General features: G+C 43.2%; 1 protein-coding gene across 1 annotated transcript in view; it reads right to left on the bottom strand.

Annotated features, from left to right (window-relative positions):
* Nucleotides 1-2,112: 2,112 nt before the first annotated feature.
* LOC311237994 (uncharacterized protein) overlaps nucleotides 2,113-25,578 on the bottom strand; it is a gene marked incomplete at its 3' end in the record, with an annotated part of 101,476 nt that continues 78,010 nt past the window's right edge. Inside the window, exons 7-8 of the mRNA XM_084325965.1 lie at nucleotides 17,220-17,330; nucleotides 2,113-2,186 (exon numbers count right to left, since the gene is read on the bottom strand). Coding sequence (XP_084182091.1) covers nucleotides 2,113-2,186; nucleotides 17,220-17,330 — 185 coding nt within the window. The remainder of the gene's footprint in view (nucleotides 2,187-17,219; nucleotides 17,331-25,578) is intronic.

Here is a 25,578-nt window from a genome sequence, read left to right as displayed (position 1 = left end):
GCCCTGGCACCTGGCACTTCCTCTCTAGCCACTGCTTGACAGCTCGATAGACCCAGGCGATGACTCTCACCAGTTTGGACAGGTTGCTGAATCTTCTTATTTCCACAAGATCTTTGACCCAGCCAGTGGGCTTCCTTCTTAGAAGAGTTGGCATTTCCTTTTGACTTTCCTGTGTGGTCAGAGGGTCGTCTTCCTGCGGACTGATTTTAGCTTGAGCTCGTGTGATTGTAGCTGCAAATGCCTTCCTTTGGAGTGTGTTTACGCTCTCCCTGGCCTGGGCAGCTACCTCTCCAGCTGATTTAATGGGCCACTCCTCCACTGGCCACTTCAGGAAATCTGGTCCATTTTGCCAGGTGGAATCCTCTTTTAAATCTTCAGGAGTGCCTCCTCTTGTAATGATGTCAGCTATGTTCAGACCTCCACGGATCCACCACCAGTCCTGCACTGGTGCAGTCTTTTGGATTTCACCCACTCTGTTGGCAAAGAAGCTTTGGTACCCATAACTGTCTCTCTGGATTGCCCCAAGGACCGTCTGACTGTCCAGCAGATGGAACCATTTCTCGATCTTCATTCGAGCATGCTTTTCCACATACTTCCTGATTCTGGCTGCGAAGACTGCTCCACAGATCTCAGCTTTTACAGCTTCTCCCTTTTGATCCAGAGGTGTCAGTTTGGCTTTTGATTCCACGAACCGAAGTTCAATGCCATGACATGTTTCCCACCTTAAGTACATCACAGCTCCAAAGGTTTTGTCACTTCCATCAGAGAATGTGATGCCCCAAGGGTTTCCTTTCCAGTCAGCTGGTGTGAGGCTTCTGTAGAATTTCACCTGACGAAGCTGTACATATTCTTCAAAAAGCTGTATGGCTTCTTCTCTGATGCTTTCCGAGAGTGGTTTGTCCCAGGTTTCTTGGGTCAGCTTGCCACCTCCTCCCTCTTGGAATGCCTTTCTGACAAGAATTGCTCCCTTCTGTTTGACCGGTGCTACTAGGCCAATTGGGTCGTACAGCCCGGCTACTTGGCTTAAGAGAGCCCTTCTAGTCAGTGGGTTTGGTGTTTCGGTTCTCACCTCTTCTTTGAGGAGATCTTTGCCAACTCTCATTTTCTTCTTTCTTTTGGAAAAGTTAACTGAGGTCAACATGTAGAGCTTGTCTTCGTCCACTTGGTAGCCGATGCCTAGGGCTTTGTTGTCTTCTTCCCTCATTTGATTTGGGAGAATGAAGGTTTTCCCTTGTTCCTCTTTTAGGACTTCCTTCTCTGTTCCTTTCCTCCCACTTTGCCCTGACCGGACCCATGGTTTGAGGAAGAAGCCTCCAGCTCCCAAAATCTCTTCAACTTTTGCAGTGATTTTGTCGAGTTGATCCAGGTTATTGTGGGAGGTCAAGAGGTCGTCCACATAACTGTCCTCTTCAATGACTCTGCGTTCATCTTCCAAGTGAACAAAGCTGGGCAGGCTCGCCGTTTCTCTCATAGCCAACTGAGCGATGCAACCAGCAGGTTTGTCCCCGATGTTGACTCTGGTGATTGCATATTCACTGATCTCCTCTTCTGGGCTGTCTCTCCAGAGGAATCTGTGTAGATGCATCTCACGCTGCTCCAGCCACACAGAGTTGTACATCTTCTTTATGTCTCCTAGAGCTGCATGCACACCTTCTCTGAACCGTAGCAGTACAGCTCTAATAGGGTTGAGTACATCTGGTCCCTTAAGAAGGATGTCATTCATGCTCACGCCTTTGTATTTCTGGCTGCTGTTCCAGACAATACGAACTGGTGTTGTCACTGAATGGGGGTTTGGCGCCACCAGGTGGCTCACATACCACACTGGTCCAGTCCACTTGTCAATGATGTCATCGGTGAGTTTTATGGCTGCTCCTCGTTCGACCATTTCCTGGATTTGGGTTGTGTATGCGACTTTCCAGTCTGGTTCTTTGCTCAGTTGTTTTTCCATCCTTAAGAAGCAGGCCTGGACTGCACTTTTGTTGTAGGGGAGAGAGACAGGATCTACAGTCCAAGGATATTTTGCATCCCAGTGTGGAGATGGGGTGTGAGCATCCTCCTCTTTGTAGGTGAGGCCTCCTTTAATGATTTCATACTCCCTCTCCTCTGCCAGGGTCATTTCTTTTCCTCCTGGTGGACAGTTTCCACATCGACATCCTCCACATCTTGGTTCACATGCAGCTCCGATGCTGTCCCAGTGCCACCACTCAAGGAACTCACGGTTACTGGCAACTGTGAATGTCTCTTGATATTTGACTGCTGCTGTTCTCATGGAGCGAGCAAAGTGAGTTCTTGATTCATATGCTTCCACGTCCACCTCTTCATGCAGATCAGGATGTGCTCCGCCCACCGTCTTCCCCAGTGGACTCTCCCATAAGACGAGGTCTCCAACTACTTTTACTCTTTGGGGAGCGAGTCTTCCCTCTCGGTGGCTTATGAGTAGTTCAACCTCTTCTGGCCTTTCCAGCTCTTCAAGCTTGACCTCCGGGAAAAAACCTTTGCAACCTCTCTGGTTGAATCGCTTGATGGACCTTGGCGATTTCATCTAGGCCGTAGCAGACTAGTTTGTGGGCTCTTTCAGTGCCTGTAGGAGTCTTCACTCTAACTTTGAGGAGGTATCTCTGAGTGTCCACCTTCATACGGTTATGTTCTACTTATTCTACTGTTTATTTATACTTCTGCTTAAATGTGGTTAAAATCAGGCTAATTCAATTGTGTGTTTAGTAGCTCCAACTGTTTCAGTCTACACATTCACTTGCTTGAGAGTTGGTTTTCATTTATGTTTAAAAGTATCTCTTTACAAATTAAGACCAAGTTAAAAATGTTAAAATGATTTAAGAATTTGAAAGACTACTAAAAAGGTCGACAACTCATGCTTAAAGGTTTAAAATGCCTTGTTCAACCAGAGCTGATCTACAAGCTTAAAGTTTAGCTATATTTCTTCACTTATTCAATTTAAAATACCAAATGTTTACTTGACTTGAATCAAATGTTTACTAACTTGAATCATTTATTAAAGGTTACAATTCAGAAATGATTAATTGAAAATGACTTTAATCATTGGGTTAAAATGTCGACTTTATGAGTTAATTTAAGACTGTGTTAAAATGTCGACTTTATAAGGTAATTTAATACTTTACATTTTGGCATTCATTGTGTAAACACTATTGTTAAAAGACGTTTGATTATTTAAAATATATATTTAATGTTTAAAATCAACCATGTTTAAAAAGAACTTATTGGTTTGAAAAGATGGTTATTGTTGTTTATTGTTTATGTTTATTGCATTGTTAAAACCTTTTTCTTTGTTTTCGAAGGTTTTCAAACTATATGAAGAACCAACCAGTCAAGAATCAACTGCAACTGAAACTGTTGAAAAGTTGAAAATAAAAATTTACTTGGAGTTAAAGGTTTAAAATGCCTTGTTCAACCAGAGCTGATCTACAAGCTTAAAGTTTAGCTATATTTCTTCACTTATTCAATTTAAAATACCAAATGTTTACTTGACTTGAATCAAATGTTTACTAACTTGAATCATTTATTAAAGGTTACAATTCAGAAATGATTAATTGAAAATGACTTTAATCATTGGGTTAAAATGTCGACTTTATGAGTTAATTTAAGACTGTGTTAAAATGTCGACTTTATAAGGTAATTTAATACTTTACATTTTGGCATTCATTGTGTAAACACTATTGTTAAAAGACGTTTGATTATTTAAAATATATATTTAATGTTTAAAATCAACCATGTTTAAAAAGAACTTATTGGTTTGAAAAGATGGTTATTGTTGTTTATTGTTTATGTTTATTGCATTGTTAAAACCTTTTTCTTTGTTTTCGAAGGTTTTCAAACTATATGAAGAACCAACCAGTCAAGAATCAACTGCAACTGAAACTGTTGAAAAGTTGAAAATAAAAATTTACTTGGAGTTGGAACTTGGAGTTGTTTCCTTATGTCCTTTGGAGTGGAAAGCAAGAGTTGACTTTACATTGACAACTCTATAAAGAAATCAATAAAAACATCTATATAGATATTTAGAATTAAGAATCCTGGTATAGTTATCAGTTATATGATCTGGTCAATAATGGTACACGAAGGAATGTTGATTCATTCAGAGGAGACTTGAGCAGCCAAGGAGGGGGGTCATCAAAAGCGCCCTCCTCTGTACTCATCAAGGGACCACACCGACGGGGGCCACCAGCAGACCCCCCCTGTTCACTGAAGGAAGACACCGACGGGGGGGCCATCGGCGGCCCCCCTCTGTTTACTGAAGGAAGACCCACACAGGAGATCGATTTGGGGACAGCCCCCACAGAAGAACCAACCGGATTGGACCAAACGTATTATTAAAATGTGCTACTATTGGTGGGAAATTATAGTATTTAAGAGCAAAACAGTGTTAATTCAGGAGCCCAGACCGCCCCCAGGTCTGCGGCTCCCCGCTCCCAACCCTGAGAATGCTGTCGGCTGATTTTCATGTAAGTAAGCTGGATGGGCCCATGGTTGGTTAGAATAGAATGTAAAAATACTTATCTTAGAAACCAGGCTTACTCATATGAAAAGGGGCTTACAGTAAATTCTCTATTTCCATTGATGTTAACAATGACTGTTGTATGTACATGTTGAGGTTTTGAGATGCAAACCTTGTTGATCCTTTGTACAAAACAGACATGTTAATGTATTCTGATAATCCTTGTATGTGAAAAGCAACCTTTTAATTCACTCTTGGCCGCCGAGACAAATAAATACATGAGTTTGAATTCGAACTCTCCCGTCTGGACTGCACGTTTATTCCTTGCTGGCTATATTGGAAGTCAGATGAGGAGACCAAATTCTATCACTTATGATCTCTTTCCTCCTTCCAGATAGCAACCTCCTTGTACTGTACAATAACCTTAGATTTGGATAGGATTATACGACACATGTAAATATGTACATCGGCCATTTTGCCAGGTCGAAACTAATGAACTTGAATACATTTACTGTGAATGTTCTAAATGCACAAACTGAATGGTTATCTGCCATTTTGCCAGGTCGAAACTAATGCACTTTACTGTGAATGTTCTAAATGCACACATTCAATGGTTATCTGCCATTGCGCTAGGTCAAAACGAATGCACTTTACATGGTGCACCCAATGGTGCTTTATCTGAAGTGAAGACATCTTTTCCACTTCAAGTGTCAAGTGTTTATATACAGAATACATTATTATGCAATGCTTTTTTATAACTTGCTAAATGTAATGCACACAACATCTGCCATTTCGCCAGGTCGAAACTAATGCACTTTACTGTGAATGTTCTAAATCAGGGCTATTCAACTGGCGGCCCGTGGGCCAGATCCGGCCCGTGGGATGATTCTGACTGGCCCGCAAAAGATTACATGATAATTTAATTTTTTTTTTTTTAAATATATTTTTTAATCTTTTTTTTTTCTACTTTTTTTTTTCATGTCAACGTTCACACGCACACTTGAGCCAAAAGTCACTCAATTAATGACATTTCATTGATAAATTGAGGGAAAACTTTGCAAGTCGATTTGATGAATTTGACATGCCCAGAGAATTGATGTTAATTGATGTTAATTAAATAAAAGTTGTGAAAATGTGGTTGCGTGTTGTGTCAAGTGTATATATTCATAGCACGGGGAGGCGCCGTGGCAGTCCGGCCCCTGGCCTCTTGGGTTTCTGACAATGTGGCCCCCTGAACAATTTAGTTGAATAGCCCTGGTATAGATTGTCACTACACTTGGCATAACTATCCCACAGATATAACTCTGAGATAGCGAACCTTAACCCTTGTGCGCTGCTTATTTATTTATCTTATTTTGGTGTTAACAAAAACTCTGGGTCCGAATGGATTCTATTCTATTCTAACTCCACCTCCCTATCACTCTCTTCCTCCTCTCCCTCTCCACCTCCATATAACTCTCTTCCTCCTCTCTCTCTCCACCTTCCTATCGCTCTCTTCTTCCTCTCCCTCTCCACCTCCATATAACTCTCTTCCTCCTCTCCCTCTCCACCTCCCTATCACTATCTTCCTTCTCTCCCTCTCCACCTCCATATCACTATCTTCCTTCTCTCCCTCTCCACCTCCATATCACTATCTTCCTTCTCTCCCTCTCCACCTCCCCATCACTCTCTTCCTCCTCTCCCTCTCCACCTCCCTATCACTATCTTCCTCATCTCCCTCTCCACCTCCATATAACTCTCTTCCTCCTCTCCCTCTCCACCTCCCTATCACTCTCTTCCTCCTCTCCCTCTCCACCTCCCTATCACTATCTTCCTTCTCTCCACCTCCCTATCACTATCTTCCTTCTCTCCCTCTCCACCTCCCTATCACTATCTTCCTCCTCTCCCTCTCCACCTCCATATAACTCTGTTCCTCCTCTCCCTCTCCACCTCCCTATCGCTCTCTTCCTCCTCTCCCTCTCCACCTCCCTATCGCTCTCTTCCTACTCTCCCTCTCCACCTCCCTATCACTCTTCCTCTCCACCTCCCTATCACTATCTTCCTCTCCACCTCCCTATCACTCTGTTCCTCTCCCTCTCCACCTCCATATAACTCTGTTCCTCCTCTCCCTCTTCACCTCCCTATCGCTCTCTTCCTACTCTCCCTCTCCACCTCCCTATCACTCTGTTCCTCTCCACCTCCCTATCACTCTCCCCCTCTCCATATCACTCTGTTCCTCTTACTCTCCCTATCACTCTCTGCCTCATCTCCCTCTCCACCTCCCTATCACTCTCTTCCTCATCTCCCTATCCACCTCTCTGTTCCTAATCTCCCTCTATCACTCTGTTCCTCCTCTCCCTCTCCACCTCCCTATCACTCTGTTCCTCTTCTACCTCTCCACCTCCATATCACTCTGTTCCTCCTCTCCCTCTCCACCTCCATATCACTCTGTTCCTATTTTACCTCTCCACCTCCATATCACTCTGTGCCTCTTCTACCTCTCCACCTCTATGTTCCTCCTCTCCATCTCCACCTCCCTATCACTCTGTTCCTCATCTCCCTCTCCACCTCCCTATCACTCTGTTCCTCTTCTACCTCTCCACCTCTCTGTTCCTCCTATCCATCTCCACCTCCCTATCACTATGTTCCTCCTCTCCCTCTCCACCTCCATATCACTCTCTTCCTCTCCCTCTCCACCTCCTTATCACTCTCTTCCTCTCCCTCTCCACCTCCATATCACTCCGTTCCTCCTCTCCCTCTCCACCTCCCTATCGCTATGTTCCTCCTCCACCTCCCTATCGCTCTGTTCCTCCTCTCCCTCTCCACCTCCTTATCACTCTCTTCCTCTCCCTCTCCACCTCCATATCACTCCGTTCCTCCTCTCCCTCTCCACCTCCCTATCACTCTGTTCCTCTCCCTCTCCACCTCCCTATTGCTCTGTTCCTCCTCCACCTCCCTATCACTCTGTTCCTCTCCCTCTCCACCTCCTTATCACTCTCTTCCTCTCCCTCTCCACCTCCCATTCACTCTGTTCCTCTCCCTCTCCACCTCCCTATCGCTCTGTTCCTCCTCTCCCTCTCTCTCTCCCTATCACTCTCTCCCTCTCCACCTCCCTATCACTCTGTTCCTCCTCTCCCTCTCCATCTCCCTATCACTCTCTTCCTCTCCCTCTCCACCTCCCTATCACTCTCTTCCTCTCCCTCTCCACCTCCCTATCACTCTGTTCCCTTTCCCTCTCCACCTCCTTATCACTCTCTTCCTCTCCCTCTCCACCTCCCTATCACTCTGTTCCTCTCCCTCTCCACCTCCCTATCGCTCTGTTCCTCCTCTCCCTCTCTCTCTCCCTATCACTCTCTCCCTATCCACCTCCCTATCACTCTGTTCCTCCTCTCCCTCTCCATCTCCCTATCACTCTCTTCCTCTCCCTCTCCACCTCCCTATCACTCTCTTCCTCTCCCTCTCCACCTCCCCATCACTCTGTTCCCTTTCCCTCTCCACCTCCCTATCACTCTCTTCCTCTCCCTCTCCACCTCCCTATCACTCTGTTCCCTTTCCCTCTCCACCTCCCTATCACTCTGTTCCCTTTCCCTCTCCACCTCCCTATCACTCTCTTCCTCCTCTCCACCTCCCTATCGCTCTGTTCCTCCTTTCCCTCTCCACCTCCCTATCACTCTGTTCCTCTCCCTCTCCCTATCACTCTCTTCCTCCTCTCCACCTCCCTCTCTCCCTCCTGCTCTTGTTCCCATGAAGGGGGTGAAGTGTCTAGTCAAATATGAACCTTGATTGAGTTCAAGTTCAAGTTCAAGTTCTTTAATAGTTGTCATACAGAAGTACAGAATACTTTCATACAAAATGCTTCTTACTGTTACGCTCCAGAGACTGTGCTAGACAAGATAGTATCAAATAACATAATAACATAATATAGCATGAATTTAGAAGAAGAAAATGAGGTCACAGTGTTCGGTATAGACATATGTACAATGTTCTGAGTTACCATATAATATACAATACTATGCAGTGTACTAATGTACAGTACTATCTAGTGCAAAGCAGAAATGGGATGAGGTACAATTTTAGGTACAATTTACAGTAAGGTGTACGAGTTGTAGTGCAATCCTTCATCCATAAATATAAAGTGTGGGGAGTGGGTGCTACAGTGTGTTTGTTTAAAGTGGGTGTGTGCTATAAGTGTGTGGAGTGGGTGCTACAGTGTGTTTGTTTAAAGTGAGTGTGTGCGTGTGGATGTGTGTGCTATGTGCGTTTGGTGGTTGTTGTTGTGTAGTGTTCATTCATTGTTCGTTTAGCAGCCTGATGGCCTGGGGATAGAAGCTTCTTCTGAGTCTTTCTGTGCTCGCCTTGAGACTCCTGTATCGCTTGCCTGACGGCAGCAGTTCAAATAGGCAGTTGTTCGGGTGACTGGAGTCTTTAATGATTCTCTTAGCCTTGCCCTTGCAACGCTTGTAGTAAATGTTCTGGAGGGTGGGGAGCCCCCCTCCAATTGTGCGTTCGGCTGAACGTGTCACTCTTTGTAGTCTGCTTTGGTCTTGTGCAGTGCTATTCCCAAACCAGGAGGTGATGTTGCCGGTCAAGATGCTCTCTATTGTACATGAGTAGAAGTTCTTAAGGATCTTCTGGCTGACTTGGAACTTCCTTAGGCACCTGAGGAAGTAGAGGCGTTGTCGTGCCTTCTTCACAACACTGTTAATGTGTGTGGTCCATGTCAAGTCCTCGGATATGTAGGCTCCGAGGTACTTAAAGCTGTTGACTCTCTCAACCGGTGCCCCGTCGATGCTGAGGGGGCTGTAGTCCTTGACCCCCGACCTCCTGAAGTCCACAATCATCTCCTTTGTTTTGCTGACGTTCAGGGAGAGGCTGTTTTCCTGGCACCATCCCGCCAGGACCTTGACCTCTTCCAGGTAGGCCCTCTCGTCGTTGGCAGAGATCAGGCCCACCACCACTGTGTCGTCAGCAAATTTGACGATTGTATTGCTACTCCGCTGAGCCACACAGTCGTGTGTGTACAGGGAGTAGAGGAGGGGACTCAGAACACAGCCCTGGGGGGCCCCTATGTTGAGGGTGATGGATGAGGAGGTGCAGTTGCCTGCTCTCACCACCTGGGGTCTGCCAGTCAGGAAGTCCAAGACCCACTGGCAGAGGTCATAGCCCAAGCCCAGGTCCCTGAGCTTGGCTATGAGTATGGAGGGGACTATGGTATTGAATGCCGAGCTGTAGTCGATGAATAGCATTCTCACATAGTTCCCCTGCCTCTTGTCCAGGTGTGATGCTGCTGTGTGCAGCACATGGGATATGGCGTCCTCCGTGGACCTGTTGGGGCGGTATGCAAATTGCAGGGGGTCCATGTTGATGGGGAGGGAGGAGCAGATGTAGCCCTTTACTAGCTTCTCGAAGCACTTCATGGCTATGGAGGTGAGAGCTACAGGGCGGTAGTCGTTGAGGCAAGCAGGCTTGGATTTTTTGGGTACAGGGATAATAGTGGACTTCTTCAGGCAGGTGGGGATGACAGCCTGTTCTAAGGACAGGTTAAATATGTCAGTGAATACTGGGGCCAGTTGGTCGGCACAGACTTTTAGGACGCGGCCGGGGATGCCGTCTGGACCTGCTGCCTTCCTGATATTCACTTTTTTAAAGGTCCGCCTCACCTCATGCTCTGTTACCCTGAACACTGCGCCTCCATCAGCAGCCGACCCCCCCCCCCCCATTGCCGAGGCTTGTGAGCTGGTGTTGTTATTACCAGCATCAAACCTCGCATAGAAGGTATTGAGGTCATTTGCTAAGGAGATGTCACTGTTCAGTTTGAGGGAGGCGCCTTTGTAGTCTGTCATCGTTTTGAGCCCCTGCCACATAGCTCTAGAGTCAGCTTGTTCAAACTGGAGTTCAATTTTATCCCTGTAGCGTCGTTTGGCCTCTGACACAGTCCTCCTTACGTTGTATCGCGCCACCTTGTGGTCATTCATGTTGCCTGCCTCTAGGCCGTCGTTGTATGCTTTGGTGCGCTCTCTCAGAGCTTCACGGACGGATTTGTCTACCCAGGGTTTTTGATTTGGGTAAACTTTCATTTTGGTAGTGGGGATTGTTTCTTTCACCCTAGTACAAACATAGTCCAGCACTGTCTCCGTGTAGGCATTAATGTTATCTGTGTCGCGGAACACATTCCAGTCTGTGTTGTGAAACACTGATTGACATGTGATCCACAGAGTTAGCCGTAGCATTTCTATGAAGCCAACTGATGTCTATAGCCATTTTTCTATACCGGGTCCGTTTGGACCCGAACACCACAGATGTAAAAAAAATTCTAGAAGAGATTCAGAATTAGCTAAAATGGTAAACATGAGTGTTTTTGTGTTTAACTAGCCGCCATGAGCACATACTCAAAGCCTTGTTCCGGAAAAAAAAAAACGAGATGGCAATTATTGCATTTTAGATTCTTGAAACGGGTCCGTTCGGACCCTAACACCACACAAGGGTCGCTGTCTGTGGATTAATAAGCGTATCAATGGCTGTTAGTTTGCAGATCCTCCCGAGCCCTCCCACCGGCCTAGCCCCGCCACCACATTCCACTGGAGGGGGCCGCACGAGAGCGAGTCTCTGTCTGTCTCTGTCTCTCTCTCCAGGAGAGCCTGGATGATAGATGTTAGGAACAGGCCTAATGATAACCGTTTCTAGTGTTCATGTCGTTACCAACGCTCCAAAAATCATAAACAACCTCCCCCCCCCCTTTCATGTGTCCATGATGGAACATAATACCCATAAGGTGGACCTGAATCCGGAACAAAAACGGGTTCAGGCGAGGAATGGTAGAGAAACCCAGTGTCAAATGACTATAATATTGAATCCATGGCTATAATATAGAATATAGATTTAGCTCTACAAACAAGGTGAGCGTTTACATGGGGTTAATGGGTGGCATGAGATGCCAATGATGAGTAAGAGGCGTGGCACTGGAAGTGTTAAACAAGTCAAGAAGAAACATCACAAAATTCAAGAACAAAACAAAAACACCATGAAGTCCAAACATTTTTAAATAAATAAAATAAATGAATGCAACACTCCCAGACATACCCCACGCGAAGGTAAGGAAAAACTCACTAAAACCTAGCAATAGGAAAAAATGCACCACAGGCAATGTGGAGGAGAGAAACCTTAGAAGGGCCGTTCAAGGGGGGATCTCCCTTCTTAGATGTCGGTGATATTAGTGTTGCAATAAAACAGGTGAGACAGTTGGTACGCATGCACACATATGTGTAATGAAACACAGATAAGTGCATGCAATAGCAACTGAACATTTTAAAAGATTGAAAAATAGAGCTGATGGTGGATCTATTTGAGGCATGGGGGTGGCGCAGAGAGAGTTGCATCCTCCCGGTCATCATCACGGGACGTCCACCACTCCGGTCATCACCACGAGACAGCCACTCACAGGGAGAGGTCCAAGGAACCCCTTTGAAAATGTCTTTCCCTCGCCAAAACCTAGCCTAGTTTTGGAACATTGTTTATCCCCCTTTCCTAGTTTCATATGATACCAGTATCCTCTCTTTATAGCTTTAAAACTGAGCTACAGCCTCTGAAATACAGTCCTGCCGGCTGGAGCGTGGTCTCATGGTTAACCTGTAGCCTGCTGTTATATTTATATATAATTTATTATGCTCATGCAGAACCTGTAGATTTATACCAAACCCATATTTATACATTTATGCAGTTTTCTGACCATTCAATATTTCTTTTTACAACATCCCAGGTCTTTAGTTGCTGACGCTGTACTGCACAGCTGATGTTGATTCTGTTGCTTGAGAAGTGGAGGGCTGTTGCAAACTCTCTTCCTACTTAGAACCCTTGCACCCTCTTGGACTCCTGAATTAGAGAACTCCGAAACAGGTCAGTGACGTCCATGAGGGCCCAGACAGACATTGGGATTAAGCCTAATGCCGCATTCATGCAGACAATTTCTTGGCTCACCCATCCAGCTCAGTCGGCAAATGGCTGCTTTTATAAAACAGCTTTTACCCAAAACGCTTTACAATTTGTTCCTCACATTTGACCCATTCACTCACACATTCACACACTGACCAGTGACCATGCAAGGTGCCAACCTGCTCATCGGGAGCAGTTTGGGGTTAAGTGTCTTGCTCAAGGACACACTGCTGGGAGGAGCAGGAATCAAACCGGGAACATCCGGATAACCAGACGACTGCTCTACCTACCGAGCCACAGTCGCCCCAGTGTTCATAAGGTCGATTACCTTGCTGTTAAATTATTATCACATTTTTTATTGTTGTGTAGTAAGTCTTGTTTGGACTAATAGTCTAGTTTTCACACAATATTAACTTCCGTGGCTGCTGATAACGGCTTATCCTCGTTTTCTGGTGATGTTGGACCTATGTACAGGAATGTGGGAAGGGCCAATTGTAGGCTCGCCACCACTGAGCTTTTAATTAGAAACGTCTGGCCCTCCCCATGAGTCTGTATGTAGGTCCAATGTCACCAGGAAATAAGGATTGGCTTATGGAGTTAAAAACATTTCAATAAGGAAAGACTAGGTTTACATAGTTGAATTATAGCTTTTATTTTCACATAACAAAAGAAATCACTGAAATTATAGTTACAAATGCACACAATTATTTTTCCCTTTCCTGTAAAATCAACTGAAGAGTTGCATACTGAAATGGCACACATGGTATAACAATTTGAATGTTGTACTGTACAGAGAACTGTCAAGTTCATGCTATGCCGCAAATTGACACGCTAACATAAAAAAAATAAAAGCAATACTCTCAGTAAGTACATTGTATATCATATTTCACTGCTTCATGTGTAAAGCTATTTATGTGAGAAATGGCAATTACTGGCAAATGGACAAGACAAGCTGAATGACAATAATTCTCTGGGATCGTTTAAATCTGTTGTTTTGGTGCATTCATTTAGTCTAGGATAGTGGATAAAACAGCAAGATAGCGATCCCATTCAATATATAGAATACCAGGCCTATAAATGACCTTATTATAGCCAACTCGCACATCTATGGATCGGGCCAAATATCCTCTTTCAAATGCCAGAGTTCAATTTGGATTTAGTATCGCCAGGCGTGGAGCAAGAACCGTGAATGAAATCTACTGTATGTACAGTTCCATTCTTATAACCGATATGGCTCCGCCATTTTGGATTGTATTGCAATGCAGATTGTTGCTAAACGTTCACAGAAGGTACACACTAACTGCGCTCCAAGCTATGCCAATAACGTTCAGTTTTGTGATAGATAACCCAGAGAAAAAAAGTAATTTGCTTGCAGGAAGCTAGAATCGGATTTTATTTTTTATTCAATTTCAATGCCCACTAAAATCTCAATAATAACACTTTAGACTATTGGTAAACAAACCTATTGTTGAAAATATACACTATGACTGCTGTTGTGACATGGTTAGGGTCTTTACTCTTAAAAGAAAAACACTACTTATACAGTCTTTAGACATTGATTAATGACGTGATGTCATTTTGGGTCCGGACCCGTCGGGCTTAAGAGGTTAAGGTCTTCGGCTGTGTATGGGCTTGGTGAAAAAAGTAGGGAGTTCACTATGTCGGGATAGGCAATAGAAGGCCAAATTGTCGGGTCGTAATTCCAAGAGAAGGAGCCAGCTCGTACGAATCTTCACCACCTATTAACCTGAGTTTATCAAAATATTGCACCCTTTCCTGCTGACTAAATGCTTCTCTGTACGTTTTAGCAGCTGCCACACGTTTTCCTAAACTTTACCGTGGTTTAGGCATCCATACTATATTGAAAAATAAACACTTCTTGTGAAAGTAAAAAAACATGTCCTACTAGGAATGTTGACAATATGTGTGACATTAGTTAACTAAATCACTAGTGTCCAGTGTGTACACCACATGTTTGTTAACTAGCTTGGCTTTTGGCTGGTCACCCCATACTGAGGTCAGAAAGTTCCTATGATCCCAGTATTTAAAACACTAGAACAATGTGTTTTCACTCTTATACCAATGACACATTGTCCCAGGAACATCCACACCGTCTGTCTCACTCCTCAGAGCGACAGAAACACAACTGTTGTTGTCAATGAAAACTGTGTCTATGCTAGTACTGCTTCTCTCTCACAGATGCTTCTGTGCAGGTCAAACGCTCTTGGTAGTAGTTTTTCATTTAAAAAGAACGGTCAAATATTACTACTACAGCTGTAATGACGTACTGTGTTTTCAACACTGGGCCACACATTCATTATAAGTGGAACTCTTCTAACACTGGCTACAGTGTTAGAATAATTGGTTCGGAACATGAAAAATTGGTGCTCAGTGTTTTCTAAGAGGGCCGAACTAAAGCCGCCGTCATGTTATTAACTTATTATTATTGAAGTCCCGGTGTGAACGCCGGTTCGAGATTACATTCGGGAGCCAGCTCCGGCCGGTGTGAAAGGCCTAAATCATGTGGCTTCTCTCCTGTGTGAATCGTCTGGTGTGATTTAAGACTAGAGATATGACTAAAGCTCTTTGCACACTGGTCACAGGAGTAGGGTTTTTCTCCTGTGTGAATTCTCTGGTGTGTTTTCAGATTAGACAGTTGACTAAAACTCTTCTCACACTGGTCACATGAGTAGGGTTTTTCTCCTGTGTGAATTCTCTGGTGTGATTGCAGATTACTCAAATGACTAAAGCTCTTCCCACACTGGACACAGCAGAAGGGCTTCTCTCCTGTGTGAATCGTCTGGTGTGATTTAAGACGAGACAGTTGACTAAAGCTCTTCTCACACTGGTAACAGGAGTAGGGTTTTTCTCCTGTGTGAATTCTCTGGTGTAATTTCAGATGAGACAGTCGACTAAAACTCTTCTCACACTGTTCACATGAGTAGGGCTTCTCTCCTGTGTGAATTCTCTGGTGTGATTGCAGATTTCTCAGATGACTAAAGCTCTTCCCACAATGGTCACAGCAGTAGGGCTTCTCTCCGGTGTGAATTCTATGAATGCGCTGGTGTCGCTCTAATTCATATGAGTTTCTGAAGAACTTTCCACACTTGTCACAGAAGTATTGTACACAGTAAGGTACTGGTACCGAGTAAGGTATGTGATTTCTCTCTGTAGTAACGTTTGTCCCATATTGGTCAAACCATTGCCTTGGTTTGTCAATGTTCTTCTGTTTGTTAGTGGAGGGAAGGCCAGGGAAGATATCTGTTGGAGAAAAGAGGGAAGAAAAAAGAGATTTAACTAAAACAACTAAGAGAACATAGAGGGTCAAGCATGAACAGGGATGGCTAAAAAGGTCAAATCAAAGTTGTTAAATCCACAAAATGTAAGCACTTTACTTTTAGATGGAAAATAATCTTTGTGGTTAGTTCATCATAACTCAAAATACTATTATTTTGTACTCCGATGTTTACAAACATGACAAAAGATACATTCATTTAGAAACTGTTGCGTTTAAGCTTTTGTGTGGTCAGTGTTATCAGTATATTGTAAACAGAACATGTCAGCATTTGTTAGAAGGCCCTGGTCAATGGCAAGTTGGTCCTCCCTGGTGGAGAGAAGTAATTTTCACTGCCATCTGTTCGTATAAAAGGCCATTAATGGTGATCTTCCATCTGATATCTCCACACTGATGAAATGGTCCTGTGGATTTTACTCGTTCCAGTGACTGGCTTGTACTTCAGGTACCTAAAATTAACTCTTTATCTTCTCTGCCCCCAACACATCGCTGCTGTCGGGACAAAACCTCATAACTCCATTTTTTAAATATATTTTTTTTTATATAAATCAACCCCGTAGATCATCCTCCATATGTGTGTGTGGGTTTTACAAAGTTTAAACAATGGGAAAGCATTAAACCGATCATCTGTCTAAACCTCCTAACTCTATTCACCCTCAAATCTGTGTTAGTTTTTTTCATCTGCTGAAAAGTTGGGTTTTTGGAGTTATGAGGTTTTGTCCCGACAGCAGCGACATGGAACATCTTACAATTCACTCTGAAACTCAATACACTGGTATCCATTAGTCAGTTTAGATATTTGACCACTAATAATTCTGTCAGTCTGCAGCTGTTTCAAAATATTTCCATTTCTATTATAATTGTATTGTTTTAATTGTTTATATTACTCTTATTGTTCTTTTTATATTGTGTGATGTACTTGCTCTCAATGGACCTCATGCACCAACATTCTCGTAAGTTTCCTTGTAAATAACCTTGTAGGAAGTTCGTTAGAGAACCTACGATAGTCCCCCTGGAGTCATCAACACGTGGTGACTCGCCAGTCCTCGTGATGTAGTGGCAAGTGACAGTAACATAGCGTTCGGTCGTCATGGGAGTCCGGCTGTCTTGTCGTCAATGCAACCTTGCGAGCAGCGGTAACGTTAGCTAGCTGCGCAAGCAACTCCGAACTTTGCAAGCTCTCCTTGCCGTCAACCATATCGATAGTTTTTGATAAATGTAGACTGACTTTGGTTACTTTTTTCAAAATCAACACTTCTCTTTTGCAAGTTGCTGTCGCTCTTGTTTTTTTCCCTCACTTATTTTCCAGACACAGATGTAGTTGCCTCCTCGTCATAGTTATATTGCACCCTCTATCTGTTCATTGAAACATGCTTTGAAAATACACCATTCTACTGATGGCTACAATGTAATAAGAGACGGACAACATTGTAACATATCATTGTTTGATAGTAGATGTCATGTGTTCGAGTAAATCCTTAACAATCAATCAATCGATCTTTGATTAATTGTTAACCTCCCTAGTAGAAAGAGAAAGTAACATACCGATATCCTGGTCTGTGTCGCCCTCCTTCATCTGAAATGAAATATCCCCGGGTGGGTCAAGTGTGTCCTCCTCCTCTTCTGTTTTAATAATCAGTAGGTCACTGGCTGAACCTGGGGCAGAGGGAGACATTGCATTTTAAAACCAAAACATTTAATAATCTATTCAAAACGGCATTACCAATTTCTTGGAAGGAGCAGCTTGATAAGACTCACACAATATGCAACGCAGATTGGTGCTAAACGTTCACATAAGGTACACACTAACTGCGCTCCAATCTATGCCAATAACGTTCAGTTTTGTGTAGATAATCCAGAGAAATAAAATAGAAATTCATATACAAGTCATTTGCTTGCAGGAAGCTAGAATCGGCTGGGTAATGTAGTTTTCTTTTTTATTTCAATGCCCTCTCCTCATATGCAGGGCTCGAAATTAACATTTTTACTTGGTAGCACTGGTGCTCCCAACTTCAAAAAATGGGAGCACCCACCAAAATGTAAGGAGCACCAACATTATGTAATATATATTTTTTTATTGATAAAAAAACGACAATATAACAGTACTGTAATGCAGTAAAACAGTGAAAATAGCCTTAAACTATAGTATAGTGTAGACCTAGTAGTGTAGCCTATAGTGTAACTAGGCATGTGCCGGTATGACATTTTGAGGGTACAATAACCTTGGGCAAAAATACCACGGTTTCACGGTATTCTGTACTTAAAAGAATCCCCCATTGACCAAAACGTATTACAGTGCACAATAAGCTTTTCTGTAAGTGTTATTTATGAATGTGTGAAGACTGTCTGTATTACACACAGAGGGAACTGTCTGACAACTTTAAAACTAAGTACAGAATATAAAATACTTCCAAATAAACTTTCATGAGGAATATGTAGGCTACATGTCAAAGGGGCATTTTGCTAATGTAATCTACTTGCAAAGATGTGTTATAATATAGCCTAGTACTATTCTTACTAGATTAAACTTTGGATTCATCTTTTGTGGTGGCTCAACGTTATTCACACACGGAACTATGTGTTTGTGATAAGGGTTCCGCACGGACCATATTGTTGTTACATTTCTGTCGGCAAACAAGCTCAGAGTGTCAACAGAGTGTTGACGTTGAGTTGATGTTAGCTGCTAGCTGGCTACCCGAATCCACAACAGCCAGGCAGCCAACCGTACAAAATACAGTCTCAGCCAATCGCATCGATTTGTACAGTTAGTTAGCTCCACTCCATTGCGAATTAAAAGGTAGCCACTAGCCAGCCAGCACAGCCCGTATTAGCAAGCTACAGTTGCTAGGTCACTAACGTTAGCCACCCGAATAACGGTAGCTAGCTAACGTTAGCCACAGCTGCAAAACGAATTTCAATTATGTTATGAGCTAGCCAGCTAGATAATGTTAGACAACGCCTTGTGTATTAAACTAAAGCGAATAGTTTCCTGGGCCATTGTTTAATGCTTCAGTGATGTTAAAAGAGGAGCTGCACGCTTGCCATCTCCGGTGCAAATGAGACGGTCTGTGAGGGCTGAGGGGGAGGGGCAACGAGGGCACTGCATGCAGCGTGTGTGTGAGTCAACAAGAGGAGGGGGGGGGGGGGGGGGGGTCGCACGAATGCTCCCAATTATATTTTGAGGTCGCACAGATAAAACTTTCGAGCCCTGCCTCATATGACTACAATCTGCAACACAAATTCAAAATGGCGGATATTCGCTAAATTATGAAGACATTCCATGAACTAAAATCTCAATAATAACACTTTAGACTATTGGTAAACAAACGTATTGTTGAAAATATACACTAAGACTGCTGTTGTGACATGGTTAGGGTCTTTACTCTTGTATAAAAAAATAAAAAAAAAACGCTACTTATACAGTCTGTAGACATTGATTTATGACGTGATGTCATTTTGGGTCTGGTACCGGACCCGTCGGGCTTAATAGGTTAAGGTCTTCGGCTGTGTATAGGCTTGGTGAAAAAAGTAGGGAGTTCACTATGTCGGGATAGGCAATAGAAGGCAGAATTGTTGGGTCGTAATTCCAAGAGAAGGAGCCAGCTCGTATGAATCTTCACCACCTATTAACCTGAGTTTATCAAAATATTGCGCCCTTTTCTGCTGACTAAGTGCTTCTCTGTAAGTTTTAGCAGCTTCCACATGTTTTCCTAAACTTTACCGTAGTTTAGACATCCATACTATATTGTAAAATAAACACTTCTTGTGAAAGTAAAAAACATGTCCTACTAGGAATGTTGACAATATGTGTGACATTAGTTAACTAAATCACTAGTGTCCACATAAAAATATAAAAGTCCATACCAGAAGCAGTTTTCCCCTCCAGTGTGTACACCACATGTTTGTTAACTAGCTACTACTTGGCTTTTTGGCTGGTCACCCCATACTGAGGTCAGAAAGTTCCTATGATCCCAGTATTTAAAACACTAGAACAATGTGTGTTCACTCTTACCAATGACACATTGTCCCAGGAACATCCACACCGTCTGTCTCTCCTCAGAGCGACAGAAACACAACTGTTGTTGCAGGGCTCTACGCTAACCTTTTTCCCAAGGAGCACAAGTAGCCAGCGGCTACTAACGTTAGCCAGTTGATCAATTCAATTCATGTCTCCTCCTCGACTTCCACTGTTTGTTGATAACTGTGACGCGGCTCTCGCCTTCTGTAGTAGCGAATAGGGCTGCACGATTTTAGGAAATAATCTAATTGCGATTTTTCTCACAGATATTGCGATTACATTTGCAAAAAAAAAAAAAAAGCAGCCCCACAGAGGTTTATTGTCAAATGCGGCTTGCATCTGGCCTACGCGGTGGGTCTTTTCGGGACACCGAGCCTGAAAATGTTTCTTTTTACCTGGGAATCGATACTGGTACCCAACAGTACCTTTTTTTCTGTACTTTACTCTCCCTCTCTGAAGTCTAAACTTCACAACACACAATCTAAAACCCCTTACCTCCCTCTCCCAAACCGATCTTGTATCTCAATTAGAGCTGCCGCGATTACCGCATTACCGCGGTATCGCTGTTACATCACGGCCACCGCAGAGTAGGCTGAATACCGCGTCACTGCTGTTTTTTATAATAATAATAATAAATTATCCTCCTCTCGTTGGGCTTGCGGCTCTGCAGATATACCCTACTTCTCTATCGAGGTTCCAAGCGACCCTATTGGGTACCAGAAAAGTCACGTGAAACATTGCAGACCACTGATTGGTCAGAAGAGAGACGCGTCACACGTTTTTTACGTCCTGAATGTCAGATCATCACAACACGGCTAATAACGTTAGCTTTAACTCTCCGCCGGAGTGGACTACCATCGCTCTTCAGGAGTACTAAACGAGACATAATGATTTTACTGTCTGCAACGAATGTTATAATAAAAGCCCTTCGTTCTATACACTTGTCTGATTGAAAACTTTATTAACAGACCGCAGAATGGGACAACTCAGCACGCTCTGAGCAAAGAAAGGAACTGAGATATGAATAGAGTATTGCTTGCCTTGCTATCGTCCGGTAAATACGCTCAGTGATGTTATTGAACGTATAACTATATAATGTTAATGCCACAAAAGGAATGCCTTTATTATAAAGTAGTAACTTTATAGTAATAATAATAAGAAAGGGTCGGGGGGGGTAACCAGCCCTGCCCGCGACACCGAGTGAACTGCGCACGACCAGAGGGTAAACTTCGAATCCGTGTTTCACTTTCAATAACTAATGCGTGCTTGCCGAATCCCAAACAATATTCATGCTGCAAAGTCATCCTCTAAAGATAGACATTTAGACTAGAGGCAGGCTATATGCTATAAAGAGTAGACTACTAGGAAATATTTTGCAAATTTGTGCGGTAAGGAAAACAGCAATACCGCGGCAGCTCTAATCTCAATGGGACTTCCTGGTTAAATAATGAAAAAAAAAAATATATATATATATATTATTTTTTTTGTAATTGCAGGCCTGGCGATTTGATAATTGCATCATTCCAAATCGCAATTTCGATTAAAAATCGATTAATCGTGCAGCCCTAGTAGCGAAGCAAAGATAGTATCAGCTGTGTGCAGTGCACTGCTGACAGAAGTGGATGAGAGGAAATTATATCGGTTTTGACCGATGCAAAGACGCTAACAACAGATGCATCGCGAGTTCACCCTGAATTCTAGCCGATGCATCTGTGCACATCTGTGCAATAGCACATACCACCAAAGTCACTGGCCCACTGTGTGCATGTGTGTGTATCTGCGTGTGCAAACAGGAATGGGACACAGACATTTGAACTATTAAGTGATTAATGCCTACTGTGGCAAAGTTGTAGCCAACAACTAGGCAAAAAAGGCAGTGACATTGAACTACTGCTACAAAAGTAACAGTCACTTAACTTTAGCTTTTGCCCCTTTTATGCATAGAATGCCTATGTTTTGGCTAGTGTTGCTCTTCTAGAAAAATAATCCTTTCAGGGTTGCCTATTGAAATACTGTACACCTCCAGTACAGAAACATTGTTTGAGTTTGCGTGTCAGGTAGACCATTGATTGACAGTCGATTCTGCCAATCAAATCACACCGCTTGCACCCACCTCTGCTGTTGATAACGCTAGCCAAGTTAGCACACACACAGATACACACACGCACAGTGGACCAGTGACTTTGGTGTAGGGCAGATATGGCTCTGGTGTAGGGGTGTAACAATGCATCGCAATGCATCGATCCTAAGGGGAAAATCCAACTGCATCGATTTGAAAATGTTAGAATCGATTATCGCAATTTTAATGTGTACACACAGTGTTGTTATTCTCATGTCCGTTACAGCCAACACAACGACATACGCTACTGCATCAACGTTATGATTAAGTTGCATTAGTTGCATTAACCAGCGTTTCCGTTAGCCGGTAATTACCGGTATTTGACCGGCAAAATATGTTGAAGTCCGAATATTTAAATATCTCCGGTCATAATGTCCGGTGGAAATAATTCCTCTAAGCACAATTTTATTATTTGAATTGTATTAAAATAGGCTAAAATTAAATAGCCTATGCGATGAACGAAACAATCATTACATTTGTTTCATTGTGCTTCGCTCTAATAAAGCGCGGATGGCGCCGCTCGGATGTGAATCTTTTTTTTTCTTTTTTTGAGCCTGTCTGGCCACCATAATAACGACAAACAGCTATACGAGCGAGAGAGAGAGAGATGGCCAAACAAGCTAAACTTAACAAATATTTCATGAAACCAAGCACAAGCTGGTCTAATAATAATGACATTGACAACGAAGATGAGTCTTCTGAAGTCACAGAGACCGCCGATGCTCCCGCGGAAAATAAACAAATGTCGAGCGTTCAGGCGGCGGCCCGAGTGGAAAGTTAAATTCTCCTGGCTGAGGTACGACATTATAGTCTAGTAGTCTAGCGTCTATGATGTACGAGAGATAACATTGATTGAACGTACACAAAGTACACTTTATTGATTGAACCACAAAGAGCATCCCCAGTCTGCTGTTACCGTTGCGAGCCTCGCAGAAGACCTGTTCCAATGCAATGGGGATCTAGTCGCAGGTACAAAACGGATAGGCAGAACGAGACGGGGTGAGTAAGTGTTGACATTTTTTAATCATAATGCAACTGTTGGTTGACTGCCGTGTCACATAGTAATGCATATAATTGATTATAACTAAATGTAGGCTATAATGAAATCAACAAACGCATTACGAGCATGTGACTCGTCCTCTCGCTCTCTGCATGCAAACGAGGCAATGTGATGATCAACTACAGTTTGCTGTGTGTGAAGTTGAACATTATGATATGCGTGACGTGTCTGATACAACGAGGTGAAGCGATGTCGACTCGAGATTCATTTGGGGGTGCGTGTGACAGAGCTGCTGCAGTGCGAGCCTGCGGCGCGGGAGCTTGATGCTGGATCAGCGTATCGCACTAACTTGGGAGGCGAGAGATAGTAATTTGATTCTGCAAATCAATTTCTCATTCTTCGCTTGATGTAATTAATACAAATGTCCAATATAACGGAATTCGTTAGCTCATAAAAATGTGATTATAACAGACTGCTGTTTAAAACTCTGACCGGAATTTCAGGAATATGTCCGGGGATAGAAATCTTGCAGGACACTCAGACCGGCACGAATATGTTCTAACGGAAACGCTGGCATTAACGTTATATTACTATTGCTATCGATAAATCTAGGTGTTCTAAAATCTATTGCTATTGGCAAGAGTAGAATAAGTTACATTAATTTAATGTTACTGTCTCGGAAAACTCTCGCATAGCGCAATGGCGGACGTTCCGGAAGTAAAAAAGCAAATGAAAGCTTCCGATTGGTCATTTTCTTTCTTTCCCTTGAAACCAGTCACGTCACTCTACTGTGATTGGACCGTTGGCTTGAGTGCAATGTGGGACTTGTAGTTTAGCAGCGGAGAGAAAAAAGCACGACTGAGGTTGTAATCTTCACTCGCACACTGTGTGAGTAATTGATTTTTCCGGTTCGCACACATTTCTAGAGGCAAATGCGAGTAATATGGTTGCACTGTAGAGCCCTGTGTTGTCAATGAAAACTGTGTCTATGCTAGTACTGCTTCTCTCACAGATGCTTCTGTGCAGGTCAAACGCTCTTGGTAGTAGTTTTTCATTTAAAAAGAACGGTCAAATATTACTACCACCATTATTCTCGATGGTATGTTAGCTGTAATGACGTACTGTGTTTTCAACACTGGGCCACACATTCATTATAAGTGGAACTCTTCTAACACTGGCTAAAGCAGTAGGGTTTCTCTCCTATAAGAATGTAGGTGAATTAACAGGTTTGACATTTCACTGAATCTTCTCTCTCAAGTGAATTTGCTCATGTTTGCTCCGAACTAATTTGTGGTAACCTCTAATAATAATAAAGCCACACGACACGCTTGTGATCCCTTTGGTTTAGTAGTTTAGTGGAAACGGGAGCAATGGAAGGTTGTACAATACAGGTGCGTCTTACTCTCAGCGCACGTTAGTCATACAGGTAAGAACTCAGGTACCGATACGGAGAATACCTCACGTATATATCTGTAGTCACAAAATAATGTTTGTACAGTGTCTCCTCCCCCCCCCCTCAATGTACAGTGTTACTTGTTTATACAGTGTGCCCCCCGCCCCCCCCCCCCCCCCCCAACCACCTCCAATGTAAATTACCCAGTATGGTTGTCAATATCCCAATGTACCCAACCCCCCCCACCCAACCTCCAATGTACAGTTTCTACGTCAAATGTATATACTCCCTTTTCTTGACTCCTTCTGTATCACAAACAGTACTGTATTTGCAAATCTGGTATGTCATAAATGTATAGATGTAGCAGTACTGACTATCTGTATGTCATGTATGTCATATATGTCTATATGAATTGAAAATGGGGGACCCTGATGGAAACAAGACAAACGTCTTTCTCAGGTCTGCATCCCCTTAACAATTGTATGTATTGAGCCGTACTGTATTGTACCCATTCTGCAATCTGTTAAATAAAGTTTTCATTCATTCATTCATTCATTCATTCATTCATTCATTCATTCATTCATATCCCTTGAGCGATAACTCCCTCTAGTGGGGAAACATAGATACTGCATCAATATTAATCATAGATATATATAAGGCTGACATTATAACACAATTATTCACGGTGTGAACGCACCGGCCGGTTCGAGATTACGTTCGGGAACCGGCTCCGGCACGATGATGTGGCTTCTCTCCTGTGTGAATTCTCTGGTGTTTTTTCAGATTAGACAGTTGACTAAAACTCTTCTCACACTGGTCACAGGAGTAGGGTTTTTCTCCTGTGTGAATTCTCTGGTGTAATTTCAGATTAGGCAGTTGACTAAAACTCTTCTCACACTGGTCACAGCAGTAGGGTTTTTCTCCTGTGTGAATTCTCTGGTGTTTTTTCAGATTACCCAGATCACGAAAGCTCTTCCCACACTGGTCACAGCAGTAGGGCTTCTCTCCTGTGTGAATTCTCTGGTGTGATTTCAGATGAGGCATTTGACTAAAACTCTTCTCACACTGGTCACAGCAGTAGGGCTTCTCTCCTGTGTGAATTCTCTGGTGTAATTTCAGGTTAGACAGTTGACTAAAACTCTTCTCACACTGGTCACAGGAGTAGGGTTTTTCTCCAGTGTGAATTCTCTGGTGTAATTGCAGATTAGACAGTTGACTAAAACTCTTCTCACACTGACCACAGGAGTAGGGCTTCTCTCCTGTGTGAATACTCTGGTGTTTTTTCAGTTTAGACAGTTGACTAAAGCTCTTCTCACACTGGTCACAGGAGTAGGGTTTTTCTCCTGTGTGAATACTCTGGTGTAATTTCAGTTT

The sequence above is a fragment of the Notolepis coatsorum genome (assembly GCF_963971535.1).
Source record: "Notolepis coatsorum genome assembly, chromosome: 12".
Classification (NCBI taxonomy): Eukaryota; Metazoa; Chordata; class Actinopteri; order Aulopiformes; family Paralepididae; genus Notolepis; species Notolepis coatsorum.
This window is presented reverse-complemented; position numbering and strand designations above follow the sequence as displayed.